Source organism: Balaenoptera acutorostrata, chromosome 20 (genome assembly GCF_949987535.1).
Source record: "Balaenoptera acutorostrata chromosome 20, mBalAcu1.1, whole genome shotgun sequence".
Classification (NCBI taxonomy): Eukaryota; Metazoa; Chordata; class Mammalia; order Artiodactyla; family Balaenopteridae; genus Balaenoptera; species Balaenoptera acutorostrata.
In genome coordinates this window covers 13995054-14012103 of record NC_080083.1, presented here as the reverse complement: position 1 = coordinate 14012103, position 17050 = coordinate 13995054, and the positions used below count along the sequence as shown (strand labels likewise).

The following is a 17050-nucleotide window of genomic DNA, read 5'->3' as shown; positions in this document are numbered from 1 at the left end:
GAAAAATAGACTCAGGATCCTGAAGTGGGGGACCCCAATGGAACCACCTGATTACCCTTCAATAAGCCCAGCCACTGACTCAGAGAGCTTCCAACCACTTTTTGGAGCTTCACTCTTCACTTTGAATGGACAGCCAAGGACCCCCCACCCCCAGTCATTTGAGGGAAGCCCCTAACAGAAAACACAGAGTCCCATAGGAAAAAGGAGCTCAGAGAACACAAAGAATGTTCAGGTGGCAGAGATATCTTAAAGCCAAGCAAGAACCAAAACCCGGAGCTTCAGAAAAGGAAAATGATGCCGGCAGAAAAAAAGAAAAAATACTTAAAAAATGAACACAGCACAAGAAATGCTTTAAAATGTCTTAAGTTCAATACAGGAGAGAAAAGTTAACTTCAGAAAACCTCCCCTAGGAAGGAGACGAAAAAGGAGACAAAACAAGAAAATTAGAAGGTCAATTCATGAGGTCCAACTTCTAACTAAAAAAAATCCAGAAAGAGAACAAAGAGAACAGAGGGGAGAAAATGATGAAACGGGTAACACAAAAACATTTCCCAGAACTAAAGAGATCTTTAGCTCCAAGTGCCCACCAAGTGGGAGCAAAATGAAGGAGAATGAACCAACGTCAACTACATTATTGTGCAACCAACCCAACCAACCACCCTGTTGAGACTCAAAAACTTAATGATACAGAGAACTAAGCTAACAAAGAGAAGGAACGCGGTTACTAACTTCCTAACGAAACAAGAAAATTATCCAAGGAAGGAATGAAGATCAGAGTAGATGAAAGGGTTCAGTTCGGAAAAACAATGACAAAGGTATAATAATGATAAATGCTGAATGACCAGTTAACCCCAAATTGTGACACTGAAGGATGGAGAGGAGGAGCGTGTGAGTGGTGGGTGGAGTAAAAGAGCTAAACCTTCCACAGGAAGAAGCAAGCAATTAACAGCTAAAGTTGAAAAACTGTGAATTAAGAGGATAAACCTATTATTTAGAAACTCGGAGGTAACTAACAAAAGAAACAACTGTGAGAACTGCAAGGGGCTACTTCTGGGGGCAGGAGCACAGGGCCAGGGCAGAGGAGGGCAGCATCTTCCTCATAAGCCTGGGATACTCCCTGAGTTTTAAAACTATAGGGCTTCCCTGGTGGCACAGTGGTTGAGAATCTGCCTGCCAATGCAGGGGACACGGGTTTGAGCCCTGGTCTGGGAAGATCCCACATGCCGCAGAGCAGCTGGGCCCGTGAGCCACGGCTACTGAGCCTGGTGAGCCACGGCTACTGAGCCTGCGCGTCTGGAGCCTGTGCTCCGCAACAAGAGAGGCCACAATAGTGAGAGGCCCGCACACCGCCATGAAGAGTGGCCCCCGCTTGCCGCAACTGGACAAAGCCCTCGCACAGAAACGAAGACCCAACACAGCCAAAAATAAATAAATAAATAAATAAGTAAAACTATAAAAATATTTGTGGAGGTGGTGGATATGCTTTTGGCACTGACTGTGGTGATGGTTTCACGGATGTCTATTTATCTGCAAGCTCATCAAGATGTACACATTAAATGGGTGCAGCTCTTTGTACGTCAATCAGACTTCAATAAAGTGTTTTTTTAATTAAAAATGAAAAAAGTATAACTCTGAAAATAAAACTTTGATAAAAATATTTTTAGAAACAGGAAAAATAAAGAAAAAAGAGAAGTGAGCCAGAAGTACAGTCAGCACACAAAGGTCCCATAGAGTTGCTAAAGGGGTCAGAACATGTCCCCCAGTGGCTTTGCTTTCTCTTCCACTGCCAACTATTTAAAAAATTCCAATTCCAAAGAGGGTTTTCTGCATTTTGCAATTATCTTGGAGGACAGAGATCATCTAAGCTTTTGGCACAATTATCCACAGAATGGAGAAACAGGCAAAGACAAGGGGTGGGGATTAAAAAAAGAACTCCCCGAGGACAAGTGCTCTCAAAATTTGGATCTGAGGGAGGCAGGTCCAGTAAATGCTCAGGAGAGTTCTCCCAGCACCAAGAATTTGGATTCGACCCAAAGGGTGAAAGGCTGTCAGCAAACACTTCCATGACCCCAGTGTACTTCTGGCTGGCCTGCCAGGCAGTGGGCAGCTGAAGCTACAGGCTAAACCCCGAAAGCTCCGTGTTCTTCCATTTGGTAACCTGTTTCTTTTCTTTTTCTCAAGAATCGGGTGACCACAAGACTCAGGCCTCCCTCTTACATTGTTAGAATCGTCTGAGCCCTGGACATTAAAATCTACCACTTCCTGAAGATCCTTAGCAGAAGAATCAGGAGTTGTGTCCAAAATCCTGCCACTTCCCTGCCAAATGTACCTGAATGAATAACTAAAACATCTGCCTACAACAGGAACTAACTCAGCAAACCACTGTAACCAGTGAGTCAGCCCAGGAAGTGTCATCCTGGAGGGTAAAATCAAGGAAGGAAGAGCTCGCGGGCCCATTCTCCACCGAGACCAGCACAGTGCAGCGGGAGCACCTGTGTAGCGTGGGGCACCGTGGACCCGGGCCTGCGTCTCACCTGAGGCCCCGCTGGAGAGCCAGACAAGGCTGTGCAAAGCTATGCCTGCCAGACACCCAGGCTCCATGCCAACCCTCCCAGGGAAAGGAGGGAGCAATGGATGGCAGTTCCTATGAAACAGAGCTTCCTGCCTTATTTTTAGCCCCGAGAGGCAGGAGGGAGCCCCAAATGGCATTTAGAGGGAGAAGAGACGGAGTGATTGAGTGCTACAGCTCTTCCCCTGACTGTATCACCTGTAGGCTGTGTGACCCTGGGTACGGCCTTGAACTCTGAGAACCTCTACCTCCTCATCTGAGAGTGGGGGTAACAGTGGCGCGTCCTCACAGGGGTTGTGAGGATCACAGGAGATGGGACAAGACGTGGAAAAGCCCTCTGAAGAGTGTCTCACACACAGTGGCTGCCTGAATGTTATTTACTGACCATCTCCTCAGAGGGAGCCTTGCAGGGAAGCAGCCCCAAATTCCCCAAATGAGGCAAGAGGAGTGTTAGGTCTTCAGGCTTCCACAGAGCAGCAGATAGCTCTCCTTCTGGGATCCATGCCACGGCCAAGAAAAAAAAAAGGCAAAGGCTCCAAACTCTAAAAATAGCTCCCAGCACCCTTATAGAGGGGTTAGCTCTGTGTGCTGCTGCTGTCCTCTGCGGGTGACGTGCGTGGCATTCATGGACCAGCCCAGCCTGCCTCCTCCCGGGGCCACCTCCATCTCTGCAGCCCAGCACCATCCCACCCCACCGGCTCTGAAGAACCACTGCAGCAACTGTATTACTCACTTGGCATTCAGCACAGCCCGCCATATTTGTCTCTCTGGATATGCCAAGACCTCGACTAGACTGCAAGTTCAAGAGCACAGGCTGCTTTCTTCCTTGTAGTTCCCATATCGCCTGGCATTAGACCTTACCCACAGTGGACGCTGACATGTTCCTAGAACCACAGGATGGTGCCCTCAGTGAACTGCCCTGGCACGACAGTCTCCGTAATGTTCACGGTTATCTAGGTGACAGTCCCAGAGTCTCGTCTGGCCTCCCACATACCTCATCCAGCTGTCTCTTTGTCTCTTCTTCCATCCTTCGAATGTCGTCCATAGTCAGGTCAACCCACTTATCAAGCCAACAGAAGAGCTGCCTGTGGAAGTTTGTAAACAGACGCCTCTCTTGCTATAAAAAGGAGGGACCCAAGTTAGAACCGGAAGGTGCAGGCCACTGCTGCAGCCCTCCGCCCCACGACCTCTGTGTCAGTACCCACACTTTATGGGGGCGGGGGGAGTGATACCTGGCTGGCTGATCTGGATCAGCCCTCCAGTCCCTCAGGTCAGTGACCTGTGCCTCCATGTGTCTGAAAGGAATGGCCTCAAGTAGGGGAAGCCCCCAGGAGAGGGTTGGTGCCTACCTCACCGCGAGGCTCTGTGCCCAAAATGCTACCAAGACAGGCAGTCCACAAGTCAAGGTCCCAAAACAACTGTGCAAAGTTTCCTCCTTGTCTCTTGAGCCTAAAGCCAGGTTAAAACTGGCCAGCAGCTATGAATGTTGCCCAATTTCACCAGACTCACACATCAGAAATAAGGTTATAGAAACTCCTTAGGTGTCATTTGGGTGAGTTGCTCAGTTTTCCTGGGTCTCCCATTTTTACATGTTATTATACTTTTTTTTTTTTTTAAACAACTTTTTTTAAAAATTATTTATTTATTTATTTATTTATTTATTTATGGCTGTGTTGGGTCTTCGTTTCTGTGCGAGGGCTTTCTCCATTTGCGGCAAGTGGGGGTCACTCTTCATGGCGGTGCGCGGGCCTCTCATTATCGCGGCCTCTCCTGTTGCGGAGCACAGGCTCCAGACGCGCAGGCTCAGCAATTGTGGCCCACGGGCCCAGCTGCTCCGCGGCATGCGGGATCTTCCCAGACCAGGGCCCGAACCCGTGTCCCCTGCATTAGCAGGCAGACTCTCAACCACTGCGCCACCAGGGAAGCCCTGTTATTATACTTTTGTTTGAGATTCTCTTGTTAAAAAAAGAAAAAAGGAAAAAACTCCTTAGGTCTGTCTAGTTCAGTAATTCAGGGCACTGGAGAATTTGGTTCATAGTGCTTCTTGCCTTTTGGCATCAAGAAAAGATGCTGAGGGACTTCCCTGGTGGTGCAGTGGTTAAGACGCCGCACCCCCTACGCAGGGGCCCCAGGTTCGATCCCTGGTCAGGGAACTAGATCCCACATGCATGCCGCAAATAAGACTTCACATGCCACAACTAAGGAGCCCACGGACCGCAACTAAGGAGCCCGCAAGCCACAACTAAGGAGCCCACCTGCCGCAACTAAGACCCAGCACAACTAAATAAATAGAAAAGATGCTGAATTTAATTTGTCATTTAATCACAGCAAAGCCCCTTCCTGTTTCCTTCTTTTGCCTCAGTTTCCTTACCTTTCACATGTGGTACCCTTGGATGGACAGCATTAAACTGTAAGACAGCTCAGTGCAAGGGGGAGTGGGGGTCTGGGAAATGAAACCAAAATATCAAGCCATGTGGGTTGATATACGCCACGTGGGTTGTATGATCTTCTCTTGTCGGGCAAAACACCCCCCACTAACACACACTGGGAAGGCCTCCCACCCTGGTCACTTACCTTATGTATAAAGTTTTCCACTTTGTTCTGCAGGCCCCACCACTTGAACTTGACAGTAACCAGTTTGTATGCACACATGTATGGGCAGTCTTTCTGATTTACAAGTTCTTGCTGTATTAGAAACACACCCACAGGCAAGCAGTTAACTAAGAGGGCAGACCTCTGGATCCCCCTTAGCCCGGGCGGGCCATTCCCCTCCTCCATGGGGGAAGCCCACACACACTGGCCCCAGCCCACCCCCCCCCCTGGTGGTGAGGGTGTGAACTGCACCTTCCAATTGGGACCCAAGGGTCCTCGGCCTGTTTTGATAGATTTAAATTTTGCTGGGTCTTCCTCTGCCTTGTAATCCTGAGAGAAGTTGGAGTTGGAGGGGGGAGGGACAAAGAGGGGGAAGGGGAGGGAGGAGGAGAGAGAGAGAGAGAGAGAGAGAGAGAGAGAGAGAGAGAGAAAGAGATCAGATTTTGCACCAGAGTACAGTTCATACCATTCTTGACGCTGCTGGCTCACAGAAAATCTGGGAAAGTGTTATAAACAAGATATAGAGCTGTTTACATTTGCCTCAGAGGAGAGCTCTCTGTGATTTTGTCTGCCAGGGCCTGTTTTCACTTTTACCAGACTATGTGAGCAGGCACGTATTTCCACTGTTTAAGATGGGGATTTGCAACCTGGAGTGAACATTCATATGACCAAGGAAGATGTTTTCAAAATACAGTTGACCCTTGAGCAAGGCAGGGGTTAGGGGTGCTGACCCTCCACGCAGTCAAAAGTCCAACTGACAGTTTGCCCTCCGTACCCGCAGTTCCTCTGCATCCTCGGATTCAACCAAGCACAGATCGTGTGCAACTGTATTTAATACTGAAAAAAAAAACTGCTTTTAAGTAGACCCCCGCAGTTCAAACCCATGTTGTTCAAGGGTCAACTGTACAGATTTCTGGGTCATTCCACCTAAAACCCAGTGAATAAGAACATCTGCAGGGGAGGGTTGCATGCATTTTTTTTTTTTTTAACTCCCTAGGTGATTCTAAAACAGCAGCCTGAGCTGAGAACAACTGGCCGCAGTCATTCCTGAAATCTTCTAGTCCCATCTCCCTCTGGCTTGTTTTGTTTTTGTTTTTAAACTGCCTTGCTTTAATAAAATCATTATTGGAAATGTTCAATGTACAGACTTAATCCTCTTGTGTACTGTCGTCAGTCTCCCCTCACTGATTTAAAATGCAGTCAGTGCTGTGTGTTAATTAACAGTAACAAAAGTTTACTCTTGGGCTGTTCCTCTGCATTGACTAATGTGGGCAACGAAAAGCAAACTCCTTATGGCATCTACTTAACAAAAATAACGAAGCTATCAAATCACACACATACACACACACACACACACACACACACAATCATAAAGCATTTCCCAAAGCTAAGGAGATTATTTATTAAATCTTCCCCGCCTCTGCTTCTCTCCACTCACATGAAACAGTCAACAAAATACTCAAAGCACCATACTTTTGGCTAGTATTTCTGTTTGAGAAATATCTGGCAATGTTCAGTTTGAGGAAATTCATCAGGCTGCACACTTATGATCTATTCACTTTGCTATATATGTTATACTTCAATAAAAAATTTTTTTTGAAAAATCCACTAATCTTTTGAGGGTAAGTGTGGGGATATTAGGCAAAGAAGCACAAGATGGCTTTCATATCTATTTGGGAATGCACAAAACAAAATATCTTAGGCACACAGAGTGACTCCAGGAAAGAGGTCTCATACCCCTGGGGTACAGAGAGCAAACACTTATTCCCTACCAATGGGCAGAGTCAAGTTCCTGAGCCCAGATTCCAACAGGCCTCTGTCAAATAGGAAGAGTACTGAATGGGGGAAACCTAGTCCTTTACTTCCCTAAACCAATACCTCCTGGGCAGTGAGCAGGACAGACCTGGTCCCCCATCTCTCCAACTTTATGGTCTAGCAGTGGACTGTCCTTTCCAGGTGGCTGCTGCCATGTCTGTTACTCTGAGAAGTGACCACCAACGTCTTGAGGGCAGGGGACTTGTCTTTTCATGTAACTGGCAACCCCCCAACATGGAACCCACAGAACAGAGTATTCTAAACACAAAATAGGCAGGCAATATATATTTTTAATCACAAGGTTAGAAAGAGAACTAGTTTCAGGCTAAGTGTCACTTCAGCAAAGCAAATCACCCCCAGGGCTACGGACAGTACCTGCGTCATCCAGTGACAATTTGCAGAGGCCAAACAGGACACATACATCTGGGCCACTATTTTCCTAGTGGTTTCCCTGAGTCAAGGCAAGGCAATTCTTAACACTCATTTAAAAAATAAAATACCCAAGAGAGAACTTCCCTTTGAGCCAAGTTGGGTATGGTTTCTTGGTTTCTCTGACACTTAGAAGTCATTTCTGCATCTCAAAGGCCACCCATATCACTGAACAGTTCCTACCTTGCTAAGTACTTGGCTTCGATCTGCAATGTCTATATACACGGCTTCCACATGTTTCCAAGCCTCAGGCTCCAGTTTATGCACCTGCAGGAACAAGAAGGACCACTGTGTAGTTTTTATCATCTACGAAGCACCCTTTACCCAAAATGGACACCTAGTAGCAGCTGTTCCCATAGCCATAGATGCGAGATTCCTACTGGTACATACAAAACTATCCAAAGGAGTGGGAGGATGGATTTTAAGTGGACATACATTTGAGAACTAATGCTTTGATTTTTCAGGCTAAGTACAACTGCAGCAGCCCAAGACACTCTCAGGACTCCCCTATCACCTACTTTGTTTCCATATGTTCCCCCTTTGTAAAGACTATACATTTGTCTCATGGGGCTGTTGCCTGGTTAGCCATATACTGCTTATTTTGATGCTCTTAAAAATTAACTAACTCAAATAGGTGGCACCAGATACAAAATCATGCTACGAAATTCTGATACAAATTCAAAATGCACAAAAGGGGCTTCCCTGGTGGCAGAGTGGTTGAGAATCTGCCTGCCAATGCAGGGAACACGGGTTTGAGCCCTGGTCCGGGAAGGTCCCACATGCCGCGGAGCAACTAAGCCCGTGTGCCACAACTACTGAGCCTGCGCCCTAGAGCCTGTGAGCCACAACTACTGAAGCCCGCACGCCTAGAGCCCGTGCTCTGCAACAGGAGAAGCCACTGCAATGAGAAGTCTGTGCACCACAACAAAGAGTAGCCCCTGCTCTCCGCAACTAGAGAAAAGCCCACGCACAGCAACGAAGACCTAACGCAGCCAAAAATAAATAAATAAATTTATAAAATGCACAAAAGGATATGATAAAGAGTAACTCTTTCTCTTGTCTTCAAGTCCACTCCCAAGTACCACCACTGCTAAACGTTCAAGTGTAGAGATTTTTCTTTTAATACAGATGGTAGCATGTACACACACTGTTGCACATTGTGCTTTTTCCACTGAACAGTGTATGTTGAAGACTGTTCCCTACTGGTTCTTTTTAATGGCTGCATAATATACCACTATATGGCTGCACAACAATTTATTTAACAGGGTCCTACTGATGGGCTCTTACGTTGTTTTTAACCTTTGGGTACACAAAGAATGCTGAGATGAATCTCCTTGTATATAAGTTATTTCATACATGTGAAAACATAACTGTAGTATAAATTCCTAGGTGTGGAATTGCTGGGGTAAAGGATAGGTGTATTTTATTATATTTATTTATTATAAATTTATTTTATTTATTTATTTTTGGCTGCGTTGGGTCTTCGTTGCTCCAAGCGGGCTTCCTCTAGTTGCAGTGAGCAGCTACTCTTTGTTGCGGTGCGCGGGTTTCTCACTGTGGTGGCTTCTCATTGCAGAGCACGGGCTCCAGTAGTTTTGGCACGCAGGCTCAGTAGTTGTGGCTTGTGGGCTCAAGAGCGCAGGTTCAGTAGTTGTGGCACGTGGGCTCAGTAGTTGTGGCACACAGGCTTAGTTGCTCCATGGCATGTGGGATCTTCCCAGACCAGGGCTCGAACCTGTGTCCCCTGCATTGGCAGGCGGATTCTTAACCACTGCGCCACCAGGGAAGCCCCTGTATTTTAAATTTAAAGAGTACTGGCAAATTGTGCTCTACAGAGGCTGTAATTTTGATTTTTTTTTTTTTTTTTTGGCCACTCCACATGGCTTACAGGATCTTTTTTTTTTTTTTAATAAATTTATTTATTTTACTTATTTATCATTTTTGGCTGCATTGGGTCTTTGTTGCTGTGCACGGGCTTTCTCTAGTGGCGGCGAGCTGGGGCTACTCTTTGTTGCGGTCCGCGGGCTTCTCATTGCAGTGGCTTCTCTTGTTGCGGAGCACGGGCTCTAGGCACGCGGGCTTCAGTAGTTGCGGCTCGCAGGCTCTAGAGCGCAGGCTCAGTAGTTGTGGGGCATGGGCTTAGTTGCTCCACGGCACATGGGATCTTCCTGGACCAGGGCTCGAACCCGTGTCCACTGCATTGGCAGGCAGATTCTTTTTTTTTTTTTTTTTTTTAATTTTTTTTTTAAACTTTTTTCTTTTTTTAAAATTTATTTATTTATTTTTATTTTTGACTGTGTTGGGTCTTTGTTTCTGTGCGAGGGCTTTCTCTAGTCGTGGCAAGCGGGGGCCACTCTTCATCGTGATGCGCGGGCCTCTCACTATCGCGGCCTCTCTTGTTGCAGAGCGCAGGCTCCAGACGCGCAGGCTCAGTAATTGTGGCTCACGGGCCCAGTTGCTCCGCGGCATGTGGGATCTTCCCAGACCAGGGCTCGAACCCGTGTCCCCTGCATTGGCAGGCAGACTCTCAACCACTGCGCCACCAGGGAAGCCCGGCTTACAGGATCTTAGTTCCCCAACCAGGGATTGAACCCCGGCCCTGGCAGTGAAAGCACCAAGTCCTAACCACTGGACTGCCAGGGAATTCCCTAATTTTGGTGTTTTAAAAATTCACCTCCTCTGTGCCAGGAGTTACATTTTTAGACCAATCCCAGCACTAGGAGAGGTCCTATAAAGAGTCTCGGAGATCATATTTTTCAGATTAGAGACAGAGCAACCCCATCCTGGTAGGACAGATCCTGGTAGGACAGATCTACTGCCTGCCCGGCCAGGACAAAGGGGACCACGGATCAGACCCCTTGGCAGGGATGGAGCCTCAACATCCCGTCCTGGGGCCTGGAAGTCCTCGGGGCTCCTGGGAAGTGCTACTTACATTCTCCTGGGTGCCAAGATCTGGTTTGTGCCAGGTTTCAATTTTAATCAGAAAGTCTTCTTTCATGTACTCATTCTGGAAGGGGGAAAAAAATACCTTACAGTCACCAGGCTCAAAGTTGGAGAGTAACCATCCCCCCTACTTGCTCACGGGCAGTTGAGAGACCCCAGCCTTTGCCTTATAGTAACAGCTAACTGTACCAGGAGCCCACAGTACACCGGGTGAGTGTTATCTCGTTCAATCCTCACCCCAGCCTGTGAGGGCTGTAGTAATACCACCCTCATCTTACAGTCAAGGAAAGTTACGTTCAAAGGCGTGAGGGGACTTGTCCAATGGCACAGAGATAACGACAGAGCTGGGCCTCAAACTCAGTTGTGTCTGGCTTCAAAATCTATGTATTTAATCCATGTATCTCTCCTATTTGGCTCATGCACAGGGTGTAACGGCTGACTGGCAGCATGGGAAAAGCACGGGGAGACTTCCCAGCCAACCAAACGTGTTCCCCACCTGCGCCTGTTCTCCCCAGCCAGGCTTTTGCTAATTTAACCCTTCATGCTAATTATCAGCTTCCTCCCTTAGTGCTTTTAAAAAGTTGGAACTACTCAAAGGAGGAACATGTTAACCCCCTAACTCCTCAGTGGGAATTAGGTTCCCAGAAACTTCCTACATTTACCAGCAGGGACAAGGCACCTGGATGAGGACGCTGAACGGCGGAGAGAAGGGGCACTGACAGAGGGGCTGGGTCTGGAAAAGAAACCTTGCTGATTTCTCAATTTTGCCAAGGGTCAGTGATCTCTGGGGTCAACAAATGCCCCAATGGGAAAGTCACAATCGGGTCAGCTGAACTGAAGCTTCTTGTACAACCCTGGGAAGGCCAAGCCTGGGGCAAGCAGGGGAGAGCCTTGCGTCATTCTGTACACGTGAGACCCGGGGCTAGTATGCCGCAGTCCTGACTGCTGCACCTACAAAGCCACCTGCCAATGTAGATTCAAGCAAGAGGCCTTTTTGCCAATTAACAAGTTCCTCATTAGGACTGAAAGGATTAAGTCTCAAAAGCTCCAAAAGTCACCCAAGAGAAAGAGAGGAATACCCAGGAGTTTCCGGGACAGTTCCATTTTTATTTTTCCTTTTCTTATAAATCATCTACAGTTCCAACCCCCCTGAAAATACTTACTGTAATAACTGCTCCAAGACAAGGACATGGAAAAAAGAAAGAAAAAGATTAATGAGGATAAATAAAATAACCACCCCTCACCCCCAGGGAGCACGGAAGCAAAGAATTCTCCACTCCCTGGGGCACTCCACAGTCACTCTCCAAGCCCCAGCGAGTACATCTGGTACCTCAAATGCAGCAACTCTCAAGTTTCACTCATACAAAAGTTCCCAAAGACCAAATATGGAATTTAATTAAAGCAATGCCACTACAGGCTCCTCAGGACTCTTCCCAGTTGGGCAAAGATAGGGAGCAGCTCTGATGAGCTGAAGCGTGGAGACCCGCTGCTCTGCCGTCGGAGTGTCACCTGGTGTCCCCCCACCACCACTTCCCGGGGCACAGAGCAGGGCACTGTAGGCCAGGCACTGTCTATCTGCCCTCTGCATCCTTCCTCTCACTGTAACCAAACCTCTCACCCTCCACACTCCTGATCATTGTAATGAGACCCCCTCGGAAAGCACCGTTCAATTATTTATCAGAGAAAATGACTGCAGCTCTAATGTCACTGGGGAACAGACTAGCCCTCCTCCTGACCACAGCCCAGATCATTCTGTACCCTCTGACTTTAGCAGTTATCGCAATTTCAGATGGATGCCACGCTGCCCCATCTGACAGTACATGGGGCTAACAGTCAAATTCCATAACTCCAAAACTGAAACTAAGGTTACCTCTGAGATTGAGGAGAATTTGAAATATAAGGGATAAGATCCACCTTGTATAGGAACGACCCAAGAGACTATCAGTAATTTCCCTGAATCCAACGAAAGATACTTGCAAGAAAGCATCAGATCGAGATTATAACTAAAAGGGCTATTGAAATAACTGCCCTGTTATTAGTTTAACAAAAAAGGAAATGAAGGGTATGATACCCATCGAGGGCGAGTCCAGAGAGACCAGTGTGGCAGAAACCCTCCAGCGCTGTCCTGGGAGCAAGAGCCCTGGGCTGTGCACATGGCACACCTAGCAGCCCCATCCTGAGTGTCAGGTTGGCCTGGTTTGATGACGCTAGCCCGCAAGGTTCTCCCACTAACCACCTGATTCTGAGCCTATGCTCTCTGAGCAACCTTCTCCTAGTTTGGCCTCTGTTGGGACAGAAAGTGCTAATCAACAGACACAAGGCGGGACTTCCCTGGGGGCGCAGTGGTTCAGAATCCACCTGCCAATGCAGGGGACATGGGTTCGAGCCCTCATCCGGGAAGATTCCCACATGCCGCGGAGCAACTAAGCCCGTGCACCACAACTACTGAGCCTGCGCTCTAGAGCCCGCCAGCCGCAACTACTGAAGCCTGTGCACCTAGAGCTCGTGCTCCACAACAAGAGAAGCCACCGCAGTGAGAAGCCCGCACACCGCAACAAAGAGTGGCCCCCGCTCACCGCAGCTAGAGAAAGCCTGCGCACAGCAACGGAGACCCAATGCAGCCAAAAGTAAAATAAATAAAATAAATAAATTTATATAAAAAAGACATTCATTCTGTATGACGCTGGGTTGTGACTGTAAAGTCAGCACCCACTGAAGAAGCCAACCTCCTCTCCCCTACTCCCTGCCTCTCCTCTTCACAGAGTATTTAGAAATTACATTTTTCTTCTTTTGGCCAAGGACCAGAAGATGCGAATGAACATGTGGCATCTAGAAAAATGCCCATGTCAGCTGCAGCACACTGTCCCCAGAATTACAGAGGACAGTGGCATCTCTCAGTTGGCACAAGCTGTGTACCCAGAACCCCGCCCCAGGCATGCAGCAGTCCACCCTATCCGCTTGCCTCCTTTATGCCAAGTTGGCTAAGGTTCTTACAACACATGCTCAATGCAACTCACTTACACATCAAGAAAATTCACCTCTGGCCCTAGACCAGACACACCCAGCCACTGTGCACACTGTCTTTTAAGAAAGTGTGTACGTGCCTCTTTTCCAAGAATTGAACAGCTTCCTGCCTGATGCTTAGGGAATAGTGATGTTTGCATTTTCAGCTATAGCAATAAAACTCTAAGCATTACACATCCTGGGTCCCACCAATGACTGTGCACCTCCTGATACAAGGTTCTTGAACCTGCGTAGGATTGAAGAGAGCAATGACCCTGTGATCTAGACTTTAGTCATTCCCAAAGTCAAAGTCTCCAACATGTATCTTCTTCATCAGATACAATCTAGGGAGTGCCAGGTCCCAACAAATAAGAGAAGTGTAAGCAGAGGCTGGCAGGAGGACCCCACAGGCAGACCATCTGTGCCAACAAATGTAGACTGGCTGGGGGAAAAGCCACTTAACTCACAGTTGACTTCCAGGGGACCTCTAGAGAACCCCCTGCTAGAATTCCAGAATGTCTAGAATAGAAAGTTCTCTGTGAAGGTTCAAATCTTTCCTTTCTAGAAACTCCAGATAGAAGACTAGGGAAGATTAAGAGAATAATTCCACTCCTATTCCCACCTTCAACTATAGAACATGCTGGTCTAGGGAGTTCCCTGGTGGTCCACTAATTAGGACTCGGAGCTTTCACTGCCAAGGCCTGGGTTCAATCCCTGGTCAAGGAACTGAGATCCCACAAGCAACATGGTGCAGCCAAAAAAATCCACAAAAAACCAAACCATGCTGGTCTAGTGGAAGCCACTGATTCAGGGCTCTTAGAAGTGACTTCCCTCCTGCTGGTCCCCCTCACTCAAATCTGGTGTGCGGACTGCAGGTGTTATATAACATACTTGGGGGCTAGCTGTTTCTAAATCCTTTGTCATCAAATATTGGGCTTATTTCAGCTTTTCCCCAACAACATCAGGGTTTTCTTTGCTATGTTTTCTTGGTGTCTAGGTCTGGCCCTTCTCCAGTGCAGGAAGGTCACCCTGCAAGGCCCCTTCCTATGACTGCCTCTCTCAAAAGTCCCTGGGCCTCACTGCTGCTTTTCAAGCCAAACATGAATACATCCTATTAAAACTGGAAATTTCAGTATCTAACAATAAGGGAGTAGCTTAAAAAGATCCCAGTACATTCATACAATGGAATACTATGCAACTATTAATAAGTTTTTAAAAATAGACTATATGTAGTGACAGAGAAAAGGTTTCCCATTTACTGAGTAAAAATGAACAATTTAATAATTAGTATGATTTGACCCAAAATTTGGCTGAAAAACGTGTCTGGAGACTTTATATACATGTGTATATGAAAGCATTTTAAAAAAGGATTAGAAAGACACTAAAATGTTAAGTGACTAGAAATGAAAGGATCATGGGTGATTATTTTCTTGTTTATATGTATTCTCCAAGACAGAGGATGTTACTTTTGTAATCAGTAAAAACCAAAATTATCATACCATCCCCAAATTGGAGGGATTGGTTCTATGCCATCTTGGGCCATGGCTACTTGGTGGTTCCCAGCCAGCTGGCTGCCAAATTGCACTAGACAACACTGGCACTCACTACCGGCCTGAAGGGAGGCCCCAAGCTCATCCTTCCACTGGCTTAATCTGGAAAATGAAGGTGGGACACAAAACCCCAATTCACTGCCACCCCTGGGTCTACTTGACCACACCCTCCATCCACCGTGGGGCCCAAATTCCAGCTCTGCACTCACCTGTTCTGCAATAAGGGTAGGCATTCCACGCTTTTTCATGTATATTCAGGGCTCCCTCCGGGGCCAGCATTCGAACAAATGTGGGCACTTTGCTATAGTGAGAAAAGGGTTATAAAGAGAAACAGAGGAGAGAGTTAGAAGACAGTGGGCTTCTACTGCACATTCTCCAGGCTGCAGCTGCAGCTCCAGCTTCTTCGTGGGGAGTTGACATGCAAGTTCCCCTGAGACCAGCAGGTTACTCTGTGTGTGAAAAGCCACCTGTCAGAGCCCAACACCCCAGCTCGGCTGGCTACTAACATCCACCCGCAACTTGCCCCCCTACCTGCCAGGAACAGGACAGCAGGTGAGGCTCCGGGCTACCTGCCACGGCTTATCAGTCCTTACACGATCATTACGCACTCTTCCAGAGCTCACTGGGCCCAGCGCGTGGTACTACACATCGCAAGGATGAGATGTCTTCAAGAGTGGACCAGAGTGACTGGCTGACTAACTTGGAATATGGGATCCAAGATGACTTGATCTGCTACGGTCAGTTCTGGGCAGCCAGGAGGGCCTCAGGGCCATCTGCCTCCCAGGACAAAATATTTTCTTCCATTCAATTCTTATCTCAGGTTACAGAGCAGCAGGTACCGTATGAGCTCTTTTTGTTTCTTTTGTTTAAAAAAAGGTATGTGTATTCCTCTGCCTCAGCTTTTAACTGGTAATCTCCGCAGTCTTAGCAGGCTCCAACAACCTCAACTTAGTGCCTGAGGCCTAAGAAAAAGAGCTACCTCCAGGACACAGCTAACTCCGAACGCAGAGCAGCGCACTGAGATCCACTCACTCTTGGCCACACTCATTCAGGTAAGTATTTCTATGAGTTAGGCACCACAATGCATGTAGAAATCACACAGACATGGCTCCTGCCCTCAGGGAGCTTCCGTTCTAGTGAGGAGTGGAACTAACCAGGCAGAGCACTGTGAGAACACGGTGCATGGCGAGGCTCCCCAGGGAAAGGAAGGTTTACACAGAGTAGCGAGTGGGTAGGACTGAGCTAGATAAGAGGATGGCAGTGGGGTGGGAAAAGCTGGGGGGAAGAGAGAGAAGTTCAGAGTAGCTGGTGTAAGGTATGAGGTGGGGAATACAGGAGAACAAGCAGAGGCTGGGTCATAAAAGATCTTGTAGTTGCATCAAAGAGGATGGACTTTATCCCAAGGGCAAAGGGCCATCTATAGCTTTTAAGCTAGGGAGCAACAGATCTTCTGGACAGAACGCTTGGAGCTGTGCGGAGAAGTGGAAAGCATGGAGACCAGTTAGGAGCTGCTGTGGTAATCCAGACAAGAGATGATGGAAGGAAATGGAAATGCTGGAGATAACCAAGGAGATGGACTCAAAAGGACTTGATGAGGGACTTCCCTGGTGGTCCAGTGCTAAAGAATCTGCCTTACAATGCAGGGGACGCAGGTTCGATCTGTGGTCAGGGAACTAAGATCCCACATGCCACGGGGCAACTAAGCCCACGCACCACAACTACTGAGCTCTTGAGCCTCAACTAGAGAGCCCGTGTGTGGCAAACTACAGAGCCCACGTGCTCTGGAACCCATGCACCACAACTAGAGAGAGAAAAACCTGCACGCCACAACTAACTAGAGAGAAGCTCGTGCGCCACAGTGAAAGATCCCGCATGCCTCAACAAAGATCCCACGTGCCACAACTAAGACCCGATGCAGCCAAAAATAAAATAAAATAAATAAATAATAAATAAATCTTTTAAAAAAAAAAAGGACTTGATAAGATGAACAAGGAAGAGGGTGTTGTGAACCCATGGTTTCTGATTTGGGACAACTAACGGCTTTGGTCCTCATGAGGGGAGGTGGTTATGGCATTCAGCACTGTTGGTTTTCTTTTCTTTTCTTGGCAATTGGGTGTTTTGGGGTTAAGAGTAGTGGTAGGTAGCAGTT

At 47.4% G+C, this 17050-nt stretch overlaps 1 protein-coding gene across 1 annotated transcript in view; it reads right to left on the bottom strand.

The window, feature by feature from the left end:
• The window catches only part of PITPNA (phosphatidylinositol transfer protein alpha), a 38322-nt gene that overhangs the window by 9957 nt on the left and 11315 nt on the right, over positions 1-17050 (bottom strand). Inside the window, exons 4-10 of the mRNA XM_007183806.2 lie at positions 15111-15202; positions 11512-11519; positions 10338-10412; positions 7589-7672; positions 5414-5491; positions 5144-5254; positions 3564-3686 (exon numbers count right to left, since the gene is read on the bottom strand). Of these exons, the coding sequence (XP_007183868.1) occupies positions 3564-3686; positions 5144-5254; positions 5414-5491; positions 7589-7672; positions 10338-10412; positions 11512-11519; positions 15111-15202 (571 nt within the window). The remainder of the gene's footprint in view (positions 1-3563; positions 3687-5143; positions 5255-5413; positions 5492-7588; positions 7673-10337; positions 10413-11511; positions 11520-15110; positions 15203-17050) is intronic.